Source organism: Centrocercus urophasianus, unplaced genomic scaffold, assembly GCF_019232065.1.
Source record: "Centrocercus urophasianus isolate 14NV4802_14NV808 unplaced genomic scaffold, USGS_Curo_1.0 seq_15, whole genome shotgun sequence".
NCBI classification, from domain to species: Eukaryota; Metazoa; Chordata; class Aves; order Galliformes; family Phasianidae; genus Centrocercus; species Centrocercus urophasianus.
Window position 1 is genome coordinate 29,010,645 of NW_024884697.1, and position 25,205 is coordinate 29,035,849.

The following is a 25,205-nucleotide window of genomic DNA, read 5'->3' on the forward strand; positions in this document are numbered from 1 at the left end:
TTTTTAATTTGGGGCCCAGATGATCCTAAAATGTATTGATTTCAATAGTTGGACCTCTGCGAAGAACAGCACATACTGGAAAATTACTATAATTATAGATAATATTTAAGAAAATGTTTAAGTGATTTACTTGATTATTTAAGATTGTGTTAATGGAGCCCATTTTTTCAACTATTCTACTTCCTGAGAAATAATAACTGAAAAATAAGATGAGGAAGGCATACAACACATTCAGGAGGGAAGTATCTATTAAATAAACAAATTACAAAGTTTATTCTTTCCAATGCAAAAGCATTATTTATTTATTTATGCAAGATTATCCAAAACAAGCCTGCAAGGAAGGGCAGTTAACTCCTCTAACTGTAGTGGAAATTTTGTACAAGCGTGCAGAAGTAGACCATAACATTGCACATTTGCTTTTCCTCTGCTCTACTGTTTAGCATTTAATTTCATGTATTAAATTCTTTAATCAGTGATTTAATAAGCTACCACAGAAGACTAGCCACTTACTACAAAGCAGCAGCATCTTTAAAAACTAGCTAGCACAATCATATGAAATAAAGAGTTCTAAAATATTGTTTGGTAAGAAGGGGTAGGACTAATCCCTTGCTGAGCCTCTTGTTAACCTCTTCCTAAAAGGTGCATTTGTCACAGCAAGCTGTGCAAACAGCGAAGCCTTCTGACTAAGGTACGCAGTTAACTTCAACACTTTAATACATCTTATTAAAAACAGTTGAGATGAACGTCACTAAAATGTACCACAGGACTTCTAACCTCTTCTTCTCTACCACATGTTCATTGTGTAATTCTTGTATTTATTTCCAGACTACACCTACATTAATGCACCACTGCTGCCTGCAGTCTTCAGAGTGATTTTAGTCTCTCCTCCAGCCCACTTAATAGGCCGCACTTTCTAAAAACACACACATGTATACACTGGCATATACACACAAATTAACTATGCTAGCTTCAGTTTCTAAAAATTTATGTTTAACCACTTAACATTAATAGCACACACCTAGTGATACTAGTTACTCTAATCAAACCGTAATGTTGCCACAGTTCATGAGCAGCACAAGCAAAAATGAAAATGGAAATGAGCAAGAGTAATTCACCCACCAGAAAGCCAATGCAGTCAGTGGCACGCTGACAAGAGCAATTGTAGCCTGCACTCTGGATAGGAACAGTTGGTCAGACAGGTGATAAGCACTGAATTTAATACTAAAGATTCAGGGGAAAAGCTTGAAACTGCAACACAGGACACTGCTATCAGGATAGAAAATTTAACGCAGTGATACTTGGAAAACAACAAAACCCAAAAAAACCAACAAACGACGACAAACCCAATCACCACTATTGAACAGTGACAGTTCAATTACTGGACCTACACTATCTGCAAGAACGCTGCTTCCATGCACACCACTTACACACTAAAATTCACTGTACAAATTAACTTTTATGAACAGTCAATGATAGCACAGGTTTTATTTTACAATTTAAAGTAATTCAAATTGCATTGACAGCTACTATACAGATAAACAAAAGAATATTAAAAACAAATAGCAACAGAAGCTCCGCTGCTTTTTCCCTTTCAACCATCTGATATTTAATAGACAACAAGCTATATTTCCTAATTCTTAACCAGAAATGTATTTTGGTACATTAATAATTATCACATTAACGATGAAATACATCAGCTCCTTTATTCAGGCATCATTAAATGCATGCATATTAAGGCAAGTAAGTCAGGAAAAAAACCCTTAATTCATAAGCCCTTTCTCTACCTCCAAACAGAAGGGAGCTCCTGACAGAATAAAAATAGCAAGACAGGCGATGCAACGCAGCCTCGTCACATGGATCTCCATCATTTCAGCGACATGCTGAAGAACCGAGCCACAGAAACCCAGCCGCGTTAATGTAAAACAGCAATTATTACCGAACCGGCATCACAAGAGCCCCATACAGACATTCTGTACCTGGGTGCTGGATAGTGTTACTTGAAGCATCAGCCTAATAGCCGGTTTATTCATAAGGCACGCACTAAAATGAAACAAACAGTAATTAAGTGCTGACGGTGACCTAGTTAGCTCGGCGCGGCGCTGGATCGCCCTGTCACTCATTGCAGGCTCGCCGCGATCCGCCAGCAGCGCTCCCTCCGCCCGGGCCCCGCGCGGGGAGCAGCGCCTCACGCCCCGGAGCCCCGCACTCCCGCCGCCCGCTCCCGCCGCCCTCGGTAGCAGCGCCCCGGCTGCCGCCCCCGCAAGAGCCGCCGCCTCGCCTCGCTTCCCCTCCCCCGCGCCGCCGCTCTGCGCTGGGACGAGGCCGCCTCTGACGCGCTTGCTGCTCGCGTCCCCCTTCACCTCCCTCTCCTCCCTCCCCCAACGCGCACGCTGTATAGAAAATCTCCTCTCGGCGGCGGGAGGGCGGTGAAATCCTTCGCTCTCCTCCCTCCGCTCTCCGTAACGCAAGCGAGCCGCCGCCTTCTGTTCCTCAGCCTCGGCCAAGTCGGCGTTTTGTTGACAGGCTCTGCCGGGCACAAAATGGGGCTGCCGCTTCCATGGGCGCCGCCATTTTGTGAGGAGCCGCAGCGCTGGCTACGACCGCAGCTTCAGTACCGGCGGCGGCGGCGATCCGAGCGCGGCGCGGCGGTGGCGGCCGGGGTCTGCTCAATGGTTGAATAGAGTGACCCCCTCCAGGGAATCCCCAGCTGACGGTTACGTAAGGGACCGTGCGCAATTGCCGCGCTCCGCATGGCAGCCCACATAGCCCTGCTACGCAACGCGCCCGTCCGCCCGCCGCCGAGCGGGGCGAGGAGCGCCACTCACCTCCGCCGCCGCCCCTCGCCGAGGGGACCCCGTGGCTGCAGGAAGGCACGGCCAGCAACCGCCCCTCCTGAAGGCAGGGTGCGCTGCGTGCGTCTGAGAGAGCGGTTTGGACCTTCGGTCGCTTGTTTGTCTTCAATCTCTCTGGCTTTAGGAGTCTCGCTGCTGAAATAGCAGAAACTCAGAGTGCCACAGACGGGGGTGCGGAGCAGGAGCTGCTGCAGGTGTAATTTGGGGGTGTCTCCTAACACACAGCAAGTAGAGGCTGCATTTCTTACACTGGCATTCAGGCAGCACCTCTCCATCCACACAGAGGCCCATTTTCAATATTTATTAATTTGAAACGGATATTTCTTTCCTAGATCTCTGACACCCCAACAAGTGTGACCCAAGGGCAGACCTTCAGCAAGCGCCTGGCTGCATGTCTCTATGCTTACGTTCAAGCTGAAACAGCACTCGAGGAAAAAAAACCTTCCTAAAAAAAATTTTTATATGTATGTGTGTGTGTTTTATTTTCTGAAGTTAGTATATGGAATAGAAGGGAATTACAGTTTGCCGTAAGCACGCCCTTGGGGCCACAATGTGCCCCACAGCCCCTGACTAACAAGGAGTTCTGCTCGAGGACGAGGCAAGGCCCCACCTGGCCCTGGGTCTCAGCGCTGGCTGTGAGGTAGGAGTGCTCCTCCAGAGCCCCACCTGCAGCTCAGGTACCGGCAGGGAGGCACGGAGGCCCACTTGGGGCCCCTCGGCTTCACCGTCGGATGTTTGGGGCTGAAGGCCCCGCAGGCCCCTCTCGCCCCAGCTGCCCGGCCTGGCCACAGGTACCGTCCTGCGCTCCTAGGCGCTGGATGCACGTGACGAGGGAAATATTTACAAATACCGCACCACCATATGTGGAGAAGAAGGTGGGCTGCCGCTTATGGCTAACGCCTGGCTGGGGTGAGGGCCGCGTCCTTCCTTCTTCAGTAACGTTTTGCTTCTGCGTTCTTTTCAACATATGGACACAGCAACGTGTCTCGGATGGAGTGGAGCGGCCCTAAAGCTGTCCGATTACAGGGCACGGTATCTCGAGAAGAAAAAATAGGCGTTTGTGGGGCCCGGCGGAGCCCCGGCCCTGCCGCAGTCCTCCGGGGCGGCCCCGGCTCCGCGCCTCCCTCGGGGCACTGCGGGCCCCCCGGCCCTGAGCGGGGCTCCCGCCGCCCCCACCGCACGGCGCTCCCCACCCCCACGCCATCCGGGGAGATTTCCTGTCCTTGGGAACACCTCGGGCCGGGGGACTCCAAACTTTTCCGAAAGTCAAAATCCGGCAGTGCCCCCTTCCGTCGCCGTCGCCTCTCCCCTCGAACTCGGGGCGCTCGGCTCGGCCCCATTACCCGGCCCGGCGCTCCGAGCCCACCTCTCCCGCCCTCCCCCCGGAGCGGGGAGCGGCCGCTCGAGCGAGCCCGGCGCGGCGGGCGCGTTTCCCGGCCCTCGCCCTGGAACAACCGGTAGTAGCCGTTTTTTTTTTTTTTTTCCTCCCCTCTCGTCCCTCTCCCTCTTCTCTTTCCGCCCGGCTTTGTGTGAAGTTTGCGGCACATTGCAGATGAGCCCTTAGCGGCGAGAGGAGCCTATTGTTCCCCGCCAGGAACTGCTTGCTGGGGCTGCGCTGGCTTTTGCCTTCGGAGCTGCCTCGTGCAGTACCGGGAGCGGCCTCCGGGCTCCGCTGTGTTGCGCTCTCGTCCAGGCAGAAGCACGGCGGCCTCAGATCTTTTTGTCTGAGAGAGAAGAGAAGTGAATCCCGTTGCCGCCGCCGCCGCCGCCGCCGTAGCCGTGCAGTGTGTGTGTGCGAGAGGAGGGAGCGAGCGAGGGAGAGGGCGACCGCGCGGAGCCGCGTCTGTAACACACACACACTGTCAGTACCTCACTCCGGCTCCCCCCACCCCGCCACAACAGTAACCCAATTCATTGTGTGATCCAGCAGCACCATGTTGAGTCTCATGTGCAGGCTGGATCGGCTGGGTTCGCGGTGCTGAGAGCGGCAGCGGGAGGAGGAATCGCGGAGCGTGCCCCTCTCGCTCCCGTCTCTGTGCCCGCGCGCTGTGTGGAGGCAGGACTCGCGGTTACCGCACTCGCGGGGCTCCCTTATTCCTTTTAAACTTTTTTTCAAGCAAGCCCCTCTCCATGGCCGATCCCCGGCCGAGCACGGGCACCTGGGTCTCTTAAAGGCGAGGAGGAGCCGGGGATTGTTGTTGTTGTCGTCGGCCGTTTTTTTTTTTTTTTTTTTAAAATTGGTTTTAATTTTTTTTTTTTTTTTTTTACGGGGACCTTTTTTTTTTTTTTTTAATACAAAAATGGCAAATTCGACGGGTAAAAACCACGCAGACCAGCGGAGAAAGGGACTCGCTTTCCTGGACGAGCTGCGGCAGTTTCACCACAGCAGAGGGTGAGGAAAATGGGGAGATGGCACGGGAGGGGGGGAGGCTTTAACCGAGCAGATCCAACTTCCAGCCCCTTCCCTGAAGGACACGGCGGCCCCGGCGAGGGGAGAAGAGGGGGCAGAGCTGACAAGTGGCGGTGTTTTGTGTGGATCTCCTTTGGCAGGTCTCCTTTTAAGAAGATCCCTGTGGTGGGTGGGAAGGAGCTGGATCTTCACGCTCTCTACACCAGAGTCACCACTTTAGGCGGATTTGGGAAGGTGAGTGGAAGTTTTAATTTGGGTTTCCCTCCCGCTAACCTCTTCCCAAAAGTCTCCTCTGACCCCCGGGGGCGGCGGGGGGAGCCGGGGTGCCGGGAACCGGCCTATTTCCAAAGGGTTAGGGAAGGTGGGGGGTGGAAGGAGGAAGCAGGCAGGCAGGTTGGTGGCTCGGCCTTGTCGGCGGAGCGATGCGGGGGGATCGGGGTACGGCGTCCCCCCGCCCCGGCCTCGCCCCGGCCCCGTTCCCTGCCCAACCCCCCCTTCCCCCCCCCGGCCCCGGGGGAAGGCGAGGGGGGAGCGGGGCCGTGAGGGGCAGTTTGTTTCGCTTGTGATTGCGGCTCTGCCCGCCTCTCTCTCAGGCAGACGAAGAGAGGAGAGAGTCTGAGCGCAGTTTTAGTGCAACTCAAAATTAGCGGGCATGTTTAACATCGATAATCGGCACGGAGCATGGGCTAGGAACCGAGCCTCGCGGCCGGGGGGGGCCGGGCGCTGCCCTGCGAGCTCTTCCCGGGGAAAAATAACAAAAGGGGCACCCGAGACGGTGTGTAATCAAATAGCCATCTTTAGGCTTCGAGGCTGGGGACAGAGATGTAGGCCTCAAAAGAAAGGCCTCTCCGTGGCTGTGGATTCGGCCCGGGGGGACCCGCCGGGGGGACCCCGCGGCCCAGGGGGCGCCCCTCCCGCACCGCCCCGCATTGTGGGCAACTCGTGCGGGTTTTAACGGACCGCGGCAGGATTTAAAAGGGGGCGACAGAGGGAGCGGCGATTGGTTATTGTCCAGGCAGGAGAAACAACAACAAACAGACCCCAGAACGGCCGAACCCTCCTGCTCGACCCCGCGACGTGAAAAATAAAAATCGGGGCTGTGGAGGGGGAGGAGGTGGGGGAGAAATGCTGGGGAGAAGCGGGGGGATTCCCGGGGGGAAACGCTAGGAAAGGCTGTCAGCAGGAAATGCGGCCCCAACCCCACACGCGTTCCTGTTTATTTATTTCAGTATATTTATCCGTTCGCTCCGTGGCAGCCCCCTGTTTCGGTGGGCTCTGTGGAGCGGTGCTGGGGGCACGGTGTGCATCGGGCCTGTGTTGTTCTGACAGGTCTCTGAGAAGAACCAGTGGGGTGAGATCGTGGAGGAGTTCAACTTTCCCAGAAGTTGTTCTAATGCTGCCTTCGCTTTAAAACAGTATTACTTGCGGTGAGTGCTACCAAGCTGTTGCTGTGGTATTTGTGAGTGTGGGGTTGTCTTTGGTTTTTGTTGCGTGCAATAACAAAAGTACCCCCGCTCTTTAAAAATGCTGTAACGTAGACCTGAAAATATGTCCAATTCCTTGTTTGTCTGGTGCAGTGGTCGGTTAAAGGTAATTATGTTTTGCAGCTATTTTATTTGCATTTTACATCTGCAAACCTTAAACTTCGAAGAGATCCTCAGTATATAAACGGAGTACGTGGGAGACATTTCTGCTGATCGTTTCTGAACGGTGGTACTAAAGGACAGTTACTGAGGGATCCTGTTATTGCAGTTACAGAAACTTACTTTAATTTTTGAAGCGCTGAAATGTGTTCCTGTATGTGAAGTTGTTTATAGCTCAGTGGGGCCAGGCAATGAGTGAAAATACATCAGCAGGAAGACAGACTGCTTGGGATAAATTGTATTGTTATCAATTACTAGCAGCGTTCATTAGGCTTTATTTTAGAGTACAAAAGATAAATATTAATTTTTTTTTTCTCTTACTGGAAAAATAATAGATTGCTGCAGCTTTTAAAAATAAGGTTACCTTCCTTGAAATCATACAGATGATTTTTTATGAGGCAGATTATTTTTTAATGTAGCGTGGAGTTAATGTTGAATATTTTAAATTACTGTGTGTGGTGCTGTTCAGTTACTGGATTTTTTTTTTTTTTTTTTTTTAAGAATTAATTTTGATTAACTTGGTGGTTATTTTTTATGTGAAGGATTTTGAAACTATTGCATGTATAGTGTCTCTAGGTGCTTTGTAGAAACATCTATTTAATTTAGAATCAAGTTTTATGCACACTGGTTAAGGAATGTAGTTTTATGTTTCTGCACTGTATAGACGGTATATTTAATTGCAGTTAAAGATAAGATAGATGAGTGATATGTAGGAAAGATGTATGGGCTTTTGGATTTCTGTTTTGGTGATCTGAGTACACACAAGCTTTATCTGTCTTCAGTTTGGCCTTCTGAATTAGGAAACGCAGTAATTGTACAGGTGCACTTTCTATTGGTTGTCCTAGATTGACTTCCAGCTTGAAGCTGTAGAGTTCAGAGCACAGTAGAGCAGTTATTGAGTTACAATGATGCCTGGAAAACCTTAGTCAGATAGCTGTAGTTACTGAATTTTTCTTTTTTGTTGGTGTTGACATATGATTGCTTTAAGATCCAGACCGAGGAAATAAATGGCTATGGTTAATAGCTTTAGCAAAGTTTAGGATTGCTGCTAGGCCTAGGAATGAAGTGGGAAGCTCACTTTAGGCTGTCCTGTTTATTTTCTTTCTCTAATACATAATATTATGGTAGCGTTGCTAAAGAGTTACTGAATCATTGAGAATAGTTACTGCTTTTTGAATTCCTCTGTTGGACCATGTAGTAATCTATTACCTGACAATGTTTTGCATATAGTTTGCAAAATGATAAGGGTTTTTTTTTTTTTTTTTTTTTTTTTTTTTTTTTTTAATATATTGCTTTTAATTTCATATGATAGAAGCTCAAAAGCCTAACTTTTTGCACTGAAATGTCATGGTTGTATGTCATTTGTGCTTTCATATGTATTTTGGAAGCATTTATATGCTGTGAGAGTTAACATAGTTAATGTTAGTTTAGCATTGTAATGACCATTAATTTTTAACAAGATGCTACTTTATAATTTAGAGTCCATCATCCAAAAATACTATTTTTATTGTTAACATTTTGTCATTGGCATTATTTTATATACGGTTGCTGAAAACGCGTATAATTGATGATATATAAATAATATAAATTGTTGTATTTTTTTTTTTTTAATTTCTTTTAATTTAATTGGAGTTTTGAAGAAGTTGATGAGAAGAGTCTTTCAGAAGGTCTGGCTCATCACAATCTCTGTCATTTGCATAGGCCAATCTGAAATAAGCTGTCAAGGTGGTTGTTTGGGGGGTGGTTTGTTTTTGTTTTGCTTTTCGAATTACTGCTTTAGTCACTGTTGCTCTGGCATAATCTGAGTTTGATGTGTTTTCCAGCTGAGTTCACCGCCCTATATGTGTAGTATACAGGCTGTATGTACACGTGTCTCTCTGTTGGGTTAATGCTTGTTTAGCTTTAGTACTGAAGGTTTTAGGGGGATTTGGTTATAGGGAAATAGAAGTGCTGTAATGCTAAATTTGTAGAAAGAGTTTTGTGTATCTGTGTCAAAGACCACAACCTGAGCTTTCTCACAGGGCTGTATTTTTATGAACTGCTGAGAAATTAACCTTGGGTTTAAAAAATAAAACATGAAAATGCTCCTCTTGAGTCTGAAATGTGAGCATAGTCTTGATCTCACTATTGTAATGACTTTGCAAACAAATTCAAACAAATTGAAGCAAGGTTAACTTCAGTGTACGTTTTTGTCCAATTGAGTGTTATGTCCTATGAAGCGATGCAGTGATCTGCATGGCAGGTGGGATCCTGCTGGATTCAGAGGCATTCGGTGGTGTGCACCTACAGGAATACATTTATGGATTTGGATCTGTGATGGTTTGGGATGAAAGTTGCTTCTTTCTATGAAACATCTGGCATACCGCGTTGGCTGAGATAAAATCTCAGGCTCCATGGACCCCTTGCTCAGTTTGCTGTTATCTCTAATAATGCAGTCATTTCGACTCTAAATTGCTGTGTAAATAATTTAGAAAGTTGAATTATTTTGTGTGGCATTAGTAGTCCTGTTGGCTTCATCATACTGAGTGTTTTGCAGAACAATCATCAGATAACCTTCCTGTAAGCTGTTGTCAGGTGTGTCTTTTTTCTTGCAGCTACTTCTTTTTGACTCTTGTGGAATTGTGCTTTGGGAATGTATGTTAGACTTCATTCACGATGTGAACTGTTTAAACTTGTGACACAATTCTGATAAATGATAATTGAAAATATGATAGGCCATCCTGTCATCCCCTTCTTTTCCTTGCACTGCCCTCTCTTTTCTCGCACTGGAAAAAGTTATTTGTGACAGTGAAAGTCTGAACCATTCAAACTTTGTGCCTGCATTGCTTTGAGCTGTTTGACAGGTGAAATAATTCATGCACTGTGGTTCTTAGTGAGCAAAGCCACACTGCTGATAACCACTGATACTTGTTAATGTAGTTCTGTAAGTCTCTGTAAGCGTCACAGAGTGTAAGTCCCTTGGATGTAGTGCAAATTAGATGCTTTATCTCAAGTGAAGTGAATTAGGAAAGCATTTTCTAAATGCACCTCTAAAGATTATTTTATATTGTAAGTGAAAATAATATGGAGTAATAAATGCAAGTGTTGGTAGTGTGGGCATGCATTTACATTTTTGTTAGTTGGTAAACATGCAGTAGGTGAAAACAAAGTTAACATGAAATACAGGCTGTTTTTTGTGTTAGTAATTGATGAGATGACATTCCTACAAAGAATTGGACTGACGTGACCTTGTGTATTAGTATAAGGTTCTGCTGGTTTTCACGTGAGAGTAAGTGATACATTTATTTCTGTTGTGGGTCTGCATGGGGCCTTTGAGAGTGAGAGGCCTTGTGCAAATGAAGTACAAAATGAGTTCAAAATGAGTTTTTACTTTTAAAAAGTATTTGTCTGCATTAAGAGATATTATGTGAAAGGACAAAGTGTAGGTGAGATAAGTTTGAGTCTCGGTTCTGCAAAGCTTATGGTGAAGGCAGCAGAAGTTAGTTAATGCTGGTAAAAAGGTGAGTAATAAGTTTGCTGTTGTAAATATTGGGAAGGTAAGGGATAATTGAGTAGAGATAAAATCGGTCGATTTGTAAATGGAAAGGGGCATAAAGGTAGTATGAAGGCAAGCCATTATGGTGACCTTCTTGAAAATGCATGTATGGTAGGATAAAAAAGTGTGAGCAGTTAAAAACCAGGATTGTATGAAATAGCTGTTGACTACAGAGGGGCACTTAAAAGTTAGAGACATTTTTAATGAGAGTACTGATTTCCAACTTAATAAATAAACAAATAAGAAAGAGAGAACAGTGGGGGGAAAAAACATGAGCTGAAGAGCTAGATAAACTTGGGGGATTCTAGTTCCTGGTTTTAATAAAATAATGGCAGAAATGTTAGGGAAACAACAATAAAAGCCTGGAATTTTCTAAGCAAAATTACTTTGAAGAAGTGTTTTTGTTACTTTTCTTGCTCTGATACTGCAGCAACATCTGCACAGAGATCAGTGGTGGTGGGTAGGTACAGGACTGGCTTGCTTGCCACATCTGATTGCAAGTTGAAGGCCTCAGAGGATGAAGGGAAAGTTGTAGCTGTAGAATTATTTTGCATATTTAACTGAAATATAAATACATTTCTGAATCACTCATTGACAAATTATTTATCTATATCTATAGATATCTGAGTGAAAAATTGGTTGAAGGACCATAAACAAAAATCAAACAAAGTATGGAGGATGTATTTGGTGAGTCATAGCAGTTTTAGGTGATAGGAGTGCTTGCATATGCACACAGCAATACAAGATTGGCCATTTTAGGCATATTTAGTGTCTGTGTTAATGAACTTAATGAGAAAGTGACTAGTACACTAGTGACATTAGCAGATGATATGGGAAGGGTTAAACAAAAGAGCAGAAAAACCAGTTATCTAAAGAAATCAGACATGTTGGAAAATATAAATGAGATTATTTTGGAAAACGCGCACTATAACGTATGAGGGACAGTAATCCAAAACAGGTATTCACTGTGAGGGAATAACCTGGAAAGCAGTACTGCTGAGAAAGGGATAGGAGCAATACCATGGGCCTGATAATCCTGTCAGTTGTGTGCACCCAGCTCCCTTTCATATGAAAAGGATTTGTGCATGCTTCTGAAAGGGAGGGCAGGCCTCAGTGTACAGTATGGTATATAGACTTTGTGAAACAGGATGGAGTGAGTTTAGGTTACATCCACAGAGGCACTGGAAATGAGAGGGAGTGATTTTTGCATGAGACTGTGCGACTGTATTTTAAGTACTGTTTTACATCCAGGCACCTTTGCAACAGGTGTGGCAACTTGACAGAAACTTAGAGAAGAACAGGAAAATATACAGAAGACAGAAAGGACTAATTGATTTTAAAATAATTGAGAAATAAGTATATCTTATATGGCTAAATGAATATTTTGGGTGGAACGGGGACGTGGTATCTTAGAAGCATTTTGAAGGACCCACATACTTAAAAGGGAGATAATTTTTAATAAGATAGGAAGTTATGTTAATGTGTTAGCTGAGATGAAACTGAGGGAGAAAATTCAGTGCAGACAGCAGCACAAAAACCATAACACATGCTGTTCAGAAGTTGGATGAGTATGACAAGTTTAGCTGGGGGGCAACCCATCGCATGGGCTATCCAAACGCAGGCTGGTCAGGGTGATACATACTGTGTGATAGGGGTGAGCCAGGACTGGCAGAAAAATGGATCAGATGACCTTGCAGGTTCTGTCCATTCTTGAATAACTTTATAATGAAGGCTTTCATCTTAAAAGCTACAAACATTTATTATAACACTACAGACTTCACCTGAAAAATGTACTGCGCTTAATTTGGTCACAAATCCTGTAGTTTTTGGCAGGACAGAGAACGAATACATGGGTGACATTTTTGTGATTTCTGTCTGGAATTATTTTTCCCTCTCAAGGTAAGAATTGCAAGGCATGTTTCGGTGAGACATCTGAGGCCTTGCTTTTCAGTCTTAAGCCAGTATTTTACATAGTTGGAGAGAAATTTTGGTTTAGTTGTACTGTAATAATGCAGTTGACATTTACAGTCAAGAGTAGGTACTGTTTGTGCCCTGAAGTTTATTCAGACAAATTAAATATGTTGGTCATTAAAATATCAAAACGTCTCTCTATAGGAGTTAATTTATTTGGATGGTTATTGTCTAGTCACAGTTGCTGTGCATCTGCTTGGAAGATAGTAGAGCCTGTATAAAAACATAACCTGCAAGCAGCAGGTGAAAGGAGGAGTAGTTACCTTAAAATGTATCTTCCTTAGAGTTGTGTTGTGTTACTAGGCACTATGCAGATGAGTTTGACCTCTATCGAAGTTCCTGGGCTTTTCCTGCAGAGGGTAAACTCCACTGCTGAAAAATGCAGTGAAAAATTAGTGAGGTGGATGTTAACATACTTTCTGATTATTTCCTTACAAGCTTTTTAGTAGGAATGATTACCTCAGTGCTCCTAAGGTGAAATATTCTGGTTTATTGGGAGAAGGGGGGGAAGTGTTGTTCTCCAGTTGTAAAGCAGAATTCTGATTGCTTAACTGGAAAGCTTATCCAGCCAGATGTCAGAACTAATAATCTACAAAAAGCAAGTTTCTGGGAGCGCTGTAGTAACTCTTGGTGACTTCAGGGTCTACCTGAATCTTCTAATGGCTGGTGCAAAGTTTATATGTTAATACCATTTTCCAATCATCAGCTGAAACAATATAAAAATTAATTTATGTTTTTGAATTATTAATAGCTATGAGAACATCTTAGGTTTGAATAAATGGTAAGTAAATTACAGCAAGACTGAGAATGCACAAGGATGGAAGGATATTGCTTCTCTCCTGCTAGAGTGGAATAAGCCTGGGCTGAGAAAAAGGGCTTCAGACTTTCTTCTGTAGCTAATAGGCTTTAATTACCTTTTTTATTTGCAGTGAAACCTCAGTAGATAAGGGTTTCATACTCTTTCCTATCCTAGCCCCTTCTCTCCTTTCCTCAGTAGTGGTTTAGAGATACAATTCATTCTGGTTTACAGGTGTGAGGTACTAGAAGTGCATAGAAGTTCAGAGCGTTCCTTTGAAAAGTGCATATCAAATGGGAATGAAATCCAAATATAGTGTAACTTCTTGTTTCTTTAGAAACACAAGATTCCAGTTAGGATAGCCAATTTTTTTTCTTTTGAGCCTTATTTCAACTGTCCATAAGGGAGGATATACTGGTAATTACCATCTTTTAGAGTTCCTTTTTAATCAGTGGCTGAGGAAGCACTGTGTAAAAAATACAACAGACTGGAGTTGTGTTCTGTGAACTGGAAAAGTGAAAACTAAGTATGCAACAGATTATGAGAGTGGATTGTTTGTGGTTTGTTTTAAAATGCTTGTTCGGAGTCCCAAAGTGGTGTCTCTCAGCTTCTGTGGGGCTACTTGAAATAACTGCAGTATCAGTCAGCATTGTTACAAGACACACAGTTCATACAGGGAGTTAAATATAGGCCAGAGATCGCAAAACAAAATCTTGTTTCTGGTTATCAATCTGATAGGTATTTATTCAGTGGCCTTAGTTAAATCATTTGCCATCTTTTTATTCATATTTATAAAGCTAGTATAGTGATGTTTGTTTACCTGTCTCACAGAGAAGTGTGAGACTGTAAGCTCTTTAATGCAGGGATTGTGTCTCTTCATGCTTCTATGTCATATCTTAAATATATGAAAATGAATATAAATTAGGAATATATGAGGAAAATAAAACTCTTCGTAAGCTTGTTTGCCCTCTGCAGTATTGAAAAGCAGAAAATATAGCATAGATGAGAGAAAGAACAATCTTTATTCCTTAGGGAATAGATAAACTTGGGATACCTAAGCAGAGAAATATTGGAACAGTTGAAAGAAAGAAGCTTATCTTAAGAAAGGATAATAAAACAGCAAGATGGTACCCAGAATAGCGAGCTTAGGCTTTGCCTGAGGTACTAGATTAGTGAGCTGGGTATCAGATCTAAAATACAGTCTCCTTGGAGCAATGAGTTCAAGTCTGAGCAGACCTGAATTAGGTTTTCAGCAACATGCTGGTGACACCGAATTCTCTACTTTTAGTTTTCATATCTTTAAAATAATGTGCATGCATTTATTTTAACTCTAGATAAATGGTAGCAAGCCAGCTGTGCTATGAAGAGGGATTGCGTATCGTTACAGCAGAGTTCTGCTGAATGATGCAGTAGAGCATGTTTCTCTGCAACAGTGAGCTGTGCTCATATTATTTTCCTTTTTTATTGGTGTGGGAGGAGCAACTGCTCAGATTAGGAGTCTTGTAGAATAACTTACAGGGTTAGTTGTCAATTCATAGCTTCATCTTCTGCATAGAAGTCCTGTGTGGTAGCGCAGTTATGATGCCGAGAGACCTTTCAGATCACAATGTTTGCAACAGTTTTTGTATGTTTGTTTGCTGAAGTTTTGGCGGGTGAAACATGGCTACAGTTACTTCTCTGTTGTTACCTACTGTGACATTTGTTGGTTGGCCTCTGCTTCCCAGTCGAAAGGTTGTGGTGCTTCCATGATAATCCACGTGGAGAGATTCTCAGCTCTGTAAATCACTGAGCCACGTGACTGCCTTTGAGTAGCTCTGTTCTTTTGGGGAGTACTCTGTAGTACTGCTGTAAGTTGTGTATTATCAGGACATTATGCATTGGGGTAACTGTTCTTCTGGGCTGCAACCCAAGGACTTAGGTTAAATAACAGTAGTTTAAGTAAATTTGGCACTTTCTTAGTATGTTAACAAAGGTTATTATGTAAATAGATGTAGTAGTACTGTGTGACATTATTATTACTACTTTAACATTTGAATTGAAAGAAAACCTATGAAAATAAACATAAGAATTCTACTTCCCTTATGCAGTTACTTGACTCAGGACTATCTGGGTTCTGGTGACTCTGATTAAATGCTCTAGAACCCAGTCAGGTGAACAGTTCCATGCTACAGAGTTTATATATGTCCTCTGTGATTTTGGAGAAGATAGCAGAGCTGTTTTTTGAATGCTTTTTGCCTCCTGATACCATCTATGAAAACCTGGGAAAATTTACATTTGAAATGAACAGTCTGTGTTCATATCATACCACAATTGCACAGTAAATACCTGAAAAGATCAGGATTGACCTCATTTAAGTATGAATATGCAACCTTATCTTTGTCTCCAGAGTATATTCTTTATAGTAGAGCCTTATGCCCTCTGTGGTAATAAATTCCATGGCAGTATTAATCTGTTGTATCACTGAGGTATTTTTTTTTTCTTAATATACATTTACATAATTCTGACTCATTGCTCAATGTGGTAATTGATTATTCTCAATGGCAGTTATTTCTGAGGAGTTTCTGGGTGTGCTTCCTGGACATCCTTTACCCACTATCTTGGCTTCCATGGTGTTACCCCACATGGGCCAATTCAGAAATTCCTTTGCTTGTAGTTTGAGGGGGAATTACCTGTGATTGACATTGTAGCTCACACGTCTTTTTTTCTCCTTCTCTTCTAATCATAGTCTTCTCAGTCTTTGACTAAAAGGTGGAATTCATTTTCTGTTCCTTGACCCCTTAATTTCTGTAGCCACAGACAGCATGTGGAATATTTACTGTAATCAAATGAATTCCTAATTGTACAGAAAACTGAAGGAGAGAAAAGGGGTATGCAGGTAAAAGGGCAAGAGGACAAAGTGCCAAAAGTCAGGTGCCTAGCAACCATAAAATACAGAATTTTACAACAAAATGGTAACAGATTCCATTGGATCTGAAAAAAAAAAAAATAATAAAAAAAAAATCTGCAGCTGTGGACATGCGGAATTCACAGGATCCAGACCAATATCTAAAAGGTATTTCACACATCTGAAAAATGTGCTTTCAGGTACTCTGCAGACCCAGTCAGGCATTGCAGCATTGCCGTGTGTTTTGCTTGCTCTTCCAAGGTCATTTTGGTAACTGTAGCGTGTAGAAACACAATTTTTATTTTAGGGAAAATTTTGTTTTGGAGCACAGTTATGTGCAAAAGCTGATCACTATATAAATTATGGTGTTTAATATTCAGAGTCTTAACTGCCACACAGATTGAGATACCTTCAGTAAGCATTTTTCTTCACATGCTTCAAAATGCATTTTCCAACAAACTTAGCTACACTTGTCCTGTTGTCCTGTGTACCACGTGCTTCTTTGAGTATAACGTGAAGCTATTTATTGGAAAGTACGTTAATCAGTGCATATAGAAACAGTGGAAAGTATGAAAACATCAAAATACAATACTCAATGACAGTGACTTCATTACACTCTGTAGTGTTTCATTAGTATGTCTCATAATTAATGTGCTATTATTACTGAAGTATATTTTCCTTTCTAGAAAGATGTTTTTTGTCGTAGAAGAATACAAGATTTGTTTTCTGTTTAGACTTTTACATCACCGGTGTACAAATCCTACTTTTCTGAAGTAGCTTAGTGAGCAGTTTAAATGTATTTTAAACAGAGTTAGTCTGATGAAGAAAGTGCTTCTGAAGTAAGATCAAAGAGAAAGGTGGTTCTAAAATGGTTTAGTGTTCTCTGTATGCCTATACACACAAACTCCTCGCTTCCCAAAGTGTACTTACGTATGGATATGTCTCTCTGTTGCAGTTTGAGGTGATAATTGTCCATAAAGTTATGGGTCCAGTGTAAAGCCAAAATATTCTGTTAGTTTTATGGTGACTTGCTGCTTATATTGATCTGCTTATGAGCTCTGATTATGGACTTTTGCCCGTGTGCCATAGAAGAATCTCATTCTTGTTTGGAGCTGGGCTGATAGCAATGGCATTCTCAGTTCTGCACGTGTACTTTGAAGGTCGGATTCATAAGATCTGGGCTTTATATATTAACATAAACTGTGCTGGCTTTAGAAGGAAAGGCCCTCAGATACTGCAGTAGGTGTAAACAAGGTGTTCATTTCTTTGCTTGTCCTCAGGAGGCTTTTGCGCAGAAGCAAAAGTTGCACACAAGGTGTGTGTGTGTTTTAATTTTATTTATATATATTCTATTTTATTTATATATATAAATATATATATTAGGTGTTTAAGAATATAACAGGATTTGTTTTTTACATGGTTAAATAAATGTAAGTATTTGGGAGTTCTGGTGATCTTGGTAAGTCTGGAAAACAAAGAGCTGTTGACACTTACTGAAGATCCAGCTGGTGGAAAGATCTACAGAAGGTCTACATCTACATTAAACTTTAAAATTCAACTTAGCGGTCATTTTATATGTTAAATATGGAAACGTATATCTAAACTTTAACTTATTAGTGCAAAGATGCTTGTAATCATTGTTTCTTGTATGAATGTAGCAAAGAATTTACTCACTTTGATTTCACTGTTGTAGTGTGATCTGTTGTATTACCAACTTTTACAGCATTTGTAACACTGGAATAACTATGATTAGAACCTTCTTTATGTTGTGAAAGTAATGATGGAAAGTTGTAGTGAAATAGACACAAATGTGATTGTTTGCATACCAAATAGTGTAAAGCAGCAGCATAAGCTTACAGGATTGTTGATCTGATTGCCTTACAAGATAGAACCTTATAGGGCAGATTGCACAGAGCTCCACTGTAGGAGGCCACTAGGTAGAAGTGACTCTCAGTGCTGTGTTTTTATTTTTTTATTTTTGCCAAAGCTTATTTGGCATCAGATCATTTGCTGAGGTTTGCAGATTTGAAGAATGAATTTATTTCTTGACTTGGCATGTGCCCATTGGGAAAATCTACATCTCCATGCCAAGCAATCCAGATGTGCAGCATGGAGGCACTGAGATGCATCTGTGCTGCTGGGTTGCTGGCCAGTCTGGTGCTCGTACCCTGAGCTGAGGCATACCCTGAGCGCCGGGTCCACTTGGGCCCACCACATGAAAGCCGAAGAAGAGGGAAGATTAAGTGTGTGGAGCTATTTTAGTGAGGGAGAAGAGCTGTTGAACATAGGTAGTTGATTTGCAAAGGGAGTGTGAATGTAGAGAACTGGGTGAGAAAGCCAGTGTGTCTGTGTACTGGTGGTGATTGGCAAGGTTTATGGGATAGATGCATTTCAGAAAGAAAAAGGGAGGTTATGTAATCAAGTACTGAAAAGTTACAGTCTTTAATGGTCAGCTCCCTCATAGAATCATGGAATCGCAAGGTTGGAAAGGACCTACAAGATGATCCAGTCCAACTGTCCTCCCATCACCACTGCTACCACAAGCACTAAACCACATCTCTCAGCTCCTCTCCCAGACGCCTCTTGAATGCTGCCAGGGATGGCGACTCCACCACCTCCCTGGGCAGCCATTCCAGTGCCTGACCACTCTCTGAGACAAAAAGTTCTTCCTTATGACTAACCTGAACCTCCTCTGGTGCAGCTTGTGGCCGTTGTTTAAGTTGGTCACTGGATATTTCGACTTTTGCCCAGATCTGGGTTGCTGCTGAGTGAAGGATGTCATAGTGAAGTGCTGAGTAATCTCTGGACTCAAACTGCACCACCTGCTTTCTGCAGTGAGGTTTTGATGTATGGTATAAACCTTCCAGTGGTTCTTCTGCATCTTCATTTGTACTGGCAGTGCTGCATTAATATTACAAATTTCTGTTCTGCTGGTTTATATTTTTTGTTAACACCAAATTTACCATTCTTGTTATAATGTAAGAATTCTATCATCATAATTACTGTTACTTCTATCCTTGTATTAAAATATGATAAGGGCATAAAATGACATAAAATGAAAATAAAAGGATTTTATCTCTTCCTTAAAGAGCTTTCAGGGAGTTGGTTTCTTCGTGGTAAAAATCTTGTTTATAGGCATTACTATGCTTAAGAAAGCTAGAAAAATACAGTTGTGGAACTGTGAGGGTTTTTTCAAATGCTGCTGTTGTAACTTTCTGAAGACAGAGACATTTCTGAGTAATTTGTTCATTAATTATATGAAATGCAGGAGTGCTGTTAAGTATGTGGCATATGAAACACCAGTTGTTAGCTTCAGTTTGAGATGGTTGTATTAGGACTACTTCTGTCCCACCTCTGATACTACGGATTTGTTAAGAATCAATTTCCAACTGAAAATTTAATGGAGTAAGCTTTCACAAATTCTGAGAAAAGTTTTTATACCCATGTGAAAATGAAGATTTGGAGACAAAGTTTTAGTCTTGGGATGGAATTAATTACAAAGTGCTGTTTCTTTTTGATAGTTCATGACCATGTATGTTATATATGACCATATATGCTTGCCCTGGGCCTTAGGCTTGTATACTTTGGGAAGAGAACTACTGAACTCAGTTTAGAGCATAAAAAGTGGCTACTGTTTAAAACTATTCCAAGTAGTGGAATGTAAATAGTTCAGTGCAGTTAGTGAGCAGAGAGCGGGTGAACCACTCGAAGGTGTGGGCAAACTGTATTTTTCATGCAACTGCAATTTCTGCTGTAGTACACAGATACCATCATACAGCTGCATAGTTTTTTGCTTATGATTGGAATTGTTGTTTATAATATATACTTTTTCTTTCTGAAAGAAATCAGAAATTTGTGTTTCGTGGTTGTGCTTATTGCCACTTTTCTTTTGAGCTCTCGGTAATGTTGATGTCTCCAGAGAAAAAAGAAGAAAACTGTTTAAAGGGGGATACGTATCTGCCTGCTCTACCACACTGCATGGAGGAGAGTGGAAAAGAAGCATAGCTCCTCATTGTTTCTTGCAAATATACATCAGAAATTATTGCTGTTATCTTACTTAGCAGCTTGTGGCATCCTTTTTCAAGCAGACAATATTGCTGTCCCTTGAGTGACTGCTGTGCTGCTGACATTGCCCCCCAGAAGTGATACAAGCTCTGCTTTCAGGTTTTTGGTGGTGCTGAGGGGTTGTGGTGGTTGTTTTGTTGCTGTCGTTCGATTGTTCTGTTGTTGTTGTTTGTTTGTTTGTTTTTAATTATGGAGATCTGTTTTTATGGACACCTGCATCAGGGTTCCACTGAGTGCAACATTAGCTGCAGAGAGGCATGCCAACAGTCTGCAGTCCTGAATTGCCTGCTTCTGTTGTTTGTTTATTCTTTTGTTTATTTTTATCAAGTTTTGTAAGTTATTGCATTATGGTTGACTTTCCAAAAAGAGTTTTTCAGTTTGCTTTCCTTTAGGTTTGTAAAGGTTGTCATATGTACCAAGGGGAGTCCCGTTACAGGCAAAACAGGAAGAACAACTCCTAGAATATAGAAAAGACTCTGCATATTTAGCAATTATTTATTTTTTTATCTCCTTCTCCCTTTTTCAGTAGGTTTGCTACATTAGATCATGTCTTGTCACTTGGGTAATTCTCAAGGCTTAGTGGTTGTCTTGTGTTCCTGGAAGTTATTTACAGATGGAGATAAATAGGTTTTTTTGGCTAGTCCATAAAATGGAGCAGCTTAATGAGTGATCAAATTAGTAAAAACTTTAGGTCTCACTGTAGTGTGAACATGGGTGCTACATGAGGAAGAGAGAGAAAGATCAGAGGATCTTGGTGAGTTTTAAAATGAAGATATGTGATGATTACAGAGGTTGTTATTTTTGCAGTATTTTCGAGAAAGCTGAGTAGGGACATTTTGCTGGCAGTGGTCTTAGAACAGGCGAGCTTTCCTAGTCACAGATTGTCATGGAGAGTTTGTGTGTGTGTAGATTTTGTATGCAGAAAGCATATATGAGAGCGTAGTGTGCATTGATGATGATACAGGAGGCAGTGATAGATTAATACAGTATGGAAAGTTAAATGACAGAGTTTATCAAGGAATAATGCCATAGGTTAAAAGTGTTGAGACAGGTAGATTTGTGGAGCAGAATGTGTGCAGAACAGACTGAGTTATGCTTGAAAACATTTTCCTTGACCATCAGAAATTCCTGTGTAATCAAGACACTTAATCAAATGAAATCATGGCAGTACTGTGAGGATGTTTGGTGAAAAGAGTACAAATAGCACTGAGTTAATAATAATAACACAAGAGATGTATGGCTGATTATAAGCCATAAAACATCGGCAGCTGAGGTTGAAAATAAAATAGAGTATAAGAAAGTGAGTATAAAATGCTGCATAGTTAAGAATCTCTGTGACATGCCATCATGAGGGAACAAGAGAATCCTCAGTGTAGATTTGGACTTGGCAGAAGGTGAATGGTGAGGCATTTGAAAACAAATATTATTCAGTGGGATTCTGCTAAGGCTTAAATCCTTGATAAGTTTGTATCTCTTACACTGGGAAGCGAAATGCCTGAAAAAATCTTAGTAGTCATGTAGTAAGTTATTTGAGGTATTATTTATGTAGTTTTATGTTTATTTCTGTATGACTTAGTTGTTTTTGTACCATTTAAAGGACTTCTGAAAAAGTAAAGAAGTGTTAAAGAATGTACCAGCTGTAGTTTCCATTTGTTCTTTTTACTTTAAGTATAAAATACTGCTGTTACAGACCTCATTTAAATTTTTAGTGCTAATCATTTCAGAGATCACAACTGTGGTGCCTGGCAGTAATCCAGCTCCTGATGCACAAGGCAAGAACATTTGCCCTTAGAGGAAGAAAACCTCATGGAAGTATTCTTCTGCAAAGTCACGTCAGCAAGCGTCAGTACTTGCTTAGTGGATGTAACTGCCACTGTTACTTTACTTTCTTTCCCTTTGTAGCTCCATCTTTGTGCATCTTTCTCTGCAGCTGTGCCCCCATGAGTGTTTATTGAGGAGGCAAAGACAATAGATTCCGGATGTAAATAAACAGAATGTGTGAGATAAGGTCATCTGTAGGACTCATGTTCCTCTCTCAACCTTTTTCTGCAAAGAGATATCCGTACTTTTTTATCAGCAATACTTAGGTTAGACATCTTTTGGAGAAGTGATTGATCTCCTACCACTTCTCCATGTACTACACTTTTGCTTCAGAATTCTAAAATCAGTTCTCAGTTGTCTGCTGCCTTGTGGGATATTGTCAGCAGGACCCTTCTTTCCTTAATAACCAAGGCTGAAATGCAGTTTATGTGCAGTCTCACTGTTTTTTGTTTCAATTGTGTATGATTTGAGCAGCAATTGGGAGATTATGGATGCAGAAACGGTCCTGAGTCTGAATGGAGAAAGTTATCTATCATAAAGTTTGAGGACTGCTACCACAAATGCCTCTCACTTTTATGGTTAAATAAATACATGTATCTTTATCTTAGGAAAAAAAACCATATTCCTGTTCAGTAATGCAGTACAGTATGTGAAATTAGACTTGCCCTATGGCTGGTAAGAATTTTTGTAAGGACAACTTGACAAAAGATGTTTGGTTGAAAGGATGCTTATTTTCTTATACTCACCCTGAGTACAGTAGTAGTTCTCACCCTGAAGATCTCAGGCTTGTTTTCAATTTACAAAATGTTATTTACCACAACTATTTGTTGACTTGAAAATGGATTGTTAGTGTTTTGCAGTTGTGCAGCAAGTGTAAATATTTCATACCTAAACAGTTTGATTTAGTTAGAGGGAGATTTCTTATTTTTATTTTAAGAGAGTTTTTTACTACAAAGGAAGGATGGCAGTGGAAGACTGCTTTAGCAGTGTGAGCCTTCATTGTGGGTGAGCTGCTTTGGCGTTCCAGGTGTCTGCATCTGCAAGGCTCTCAGCTTGGAATTGGAAGTTGTTTGTATTTACCGTCTCATGCTAAAATACTTTGGAAGTTTAGATTGTAAGTAGAACTTCCCTTCTTCATGACAGTAGTGGTATTTTAGTGTAGGTAAACTAAAACCTGAATGCCAATGTCAGGATTAATCAGAGGTACAGTTATTACCTCCTATTAGCCGGGCTGTTTCACACAAGCCTTTCTCAGGTTGGTCTGTCGTGATCTCTTGTGGAGTTTTATGTAGGGCTGCCCCATTTTTTCTTAAACCTGTTTGTAAGCTTTCTCCAGTGGTACTTGTTCCTACATCGTTTATTTTGCTGCTACAGTAAGCACTATGCTTGTACATACAAAAATAACCAAGCAAGTCTACTTTTACCAGACTGCAAATGACTGATTTACTACTGCGTGAAGAACAATCAGTTTTAGGCTTTGCCTTACATGATGATCTCAGAAACGAGCAAGATCCCTCTGGTTTGAGTGGCTACCTGTTCATGTTATGAATTGCTCACGAACATAAGAATCGAGCAGCCTACCAGCAGAAGCGAAGATAGCACCATAGTGCACATAGCACCATAGTAACACGTAGTACAGTACCACAGGTTTTTCATCATGTACCATAAAGACAGTAGGGTGTCAAATTTATACCTAATATAAAGCTGATGATGACTGCGTATCACTTCTTTAGAAGAGCAGGAAGGAATTCTTTTGAAATCAATATTGATAGCAATTAAACTTCCATGTAATGATGTTCTGTGTGTCAGTTGAAGGCGGGCAGGATGCGCGTTTGCCTCTGATGCAGATGAGTGTTCTCTGAGTGTCACAGTGAGTGAAGTCAGGAATCCCTGCTTTTGGATGAAGTTTGCTGTGTGTTAGAGAATCAGAAGTTTTATGTAAGGAGCGTGGTCAAGTGAATCTTCATAATACTCTCTTGATTAATCCAAAATGAGCTTATGGTGCTGTTGTACATTGGAGATCTACCGTACACACCACACAGAGCAGATAGAACAGATTTAATTCTGGTAAAGAAATAGTACTGAATATGCATCTGCTATAAAACATACAATATACAATAAGGTTTTACAACATGTAATTTTTAGATCAAATAGTATTTGCAGAAAGTAAAAATATTTTAAAGATATACATTGAGTTGCAATAATAAAAATATTTCTGAAGCGAATCGTATATTTAAATGCAATATTGCTTGCAGTTATGGCTGCCTAATAGAATTTTACGGTAATACAGTTTTGGTAAGAGTGGTTCTTACTGTGAACAGTTTTGTAAAATAGGTTAGAAAGAAAGATATTCACGTTGTCTCTTGAAGAAAACTCTTAATGCCTGGAACAATTTCAAACAATTCATTTACATGGTTAAAATAATCTGTTTTAACCAAAAATAATTTCTCTTTGTCCCAGAAATCTTAGAAGCATTTAGTTTAGGGACAATCTGTACAATGCTTAAAAGGATGAGGATTCTTGTTCTTGGCTTTTAATTATTGATGTTTACGACAGCTTCTGTTCACTTATTTAATTTTGTAGAAAAGCTATTTGCCATTCCTTATCTCTTCCATTATGGCAAGTTCAGACTTTTTCTGCTTTTCAGATCTACTTTTGGCTGTGGCAGACTACTGCAACTCAGCAAGGTCGAGGCCTGTAGTTAGAGAAGTGTCACTCATTTGTTTCATCATTACATTCTGGTTTGTCTGCATTTTAGGTAGTTAAAATTGCCTTCTTTATTTGCATTGTTCAGGTTAATTTGACAGCGTATCACAATGGCAACTACATGTGAAGGGCACTGATGCTGCTGTTGAAAGAGCAAGGAGTATGTTGTACCTAAACTGTTATGGGGACTCCAGTGGTCGTGATGGCGAGGAAAGAGCAGTCTGGTTTTCCTGAGGATCTTCCTGTTCTGATATCTATGCAGTTGTGCCAGTTGCCTCTTTTCCTTTTAAACACAGAGCACTCAGCAAATATAGCAGAAGTTTTCACATCCCTTTACAAAGGGGAGGAGAAACTTGGCTTCCATCTTCCTTAACTTGTCTTGTAATACTGATGGCTCATCACACTTGTCTGGGATGATTACTTTATGCCTTTTAAGCTCTGGTGCTGTTGGGATGCTGAAGAAATTGGTGATGGATTTCTTTGTAATTTTATCCTTTCTATTCAGGAAATGAGATTGAATAA

General features: G+C 41.7%; 1 protein-coding gene and 1 long non-coding RNA gene across 5 annotated transcripts in view; both read left to right on the top strand.

Annotated features, from left to right (window-relative positions):
• The first annotated feature begins 2,360 nt into the window (after positions 1–2,360).
• LOC122158667 lies at positions 2,361–3,316 on the top strand. 2 transcript variants are annotated; one of them, XR_006168280.1, is made up of 2 exons: positions 2,361–2,718; positions 3,185–3,316. It is a non-coding gene; the product is annotated as an uncharacterized LOC122158667 (long non-coding RNA). The 2 variants fall into 2 exon arrangements; XR_006168281.1 differs by lacking the exon at positions 2,361–2,718 and adding an exon at positions 2,734–3,046.
• A 1,213-nt stretch (positions 3,317–4,529) lies between these two features.
• Positions 4,530–25,205, top strand: part of ARID2 (AT-rich interaction domain 2) — a 106,316-nt gene continuing 85,640 nt past the window's right edge. The window contains exons 1-3 of one of the 3 annotated variants that reach the window (XM_042815424.1): positions 4,530–5,244; positions 5,403–5,496; positions 6,592–6,689. In XM_042815424.1, the coding sequence (XP_042671358.1) occupies positions 5,153–5,244; positions 5,403–5,496; positions 6,592–6,689 (284 nt within the window). In that variant the 5' untranslated portion in view covers positions 4,530–5,152. The remainder of the gene's footprint in view (positions 5,245–5,402; positions 5,497–6,591; positions 6,690–25,205) is intronic. The other 2 variants (XM_042815422.1, XM_042815423.1) reach the window with 2 other exon arrangements.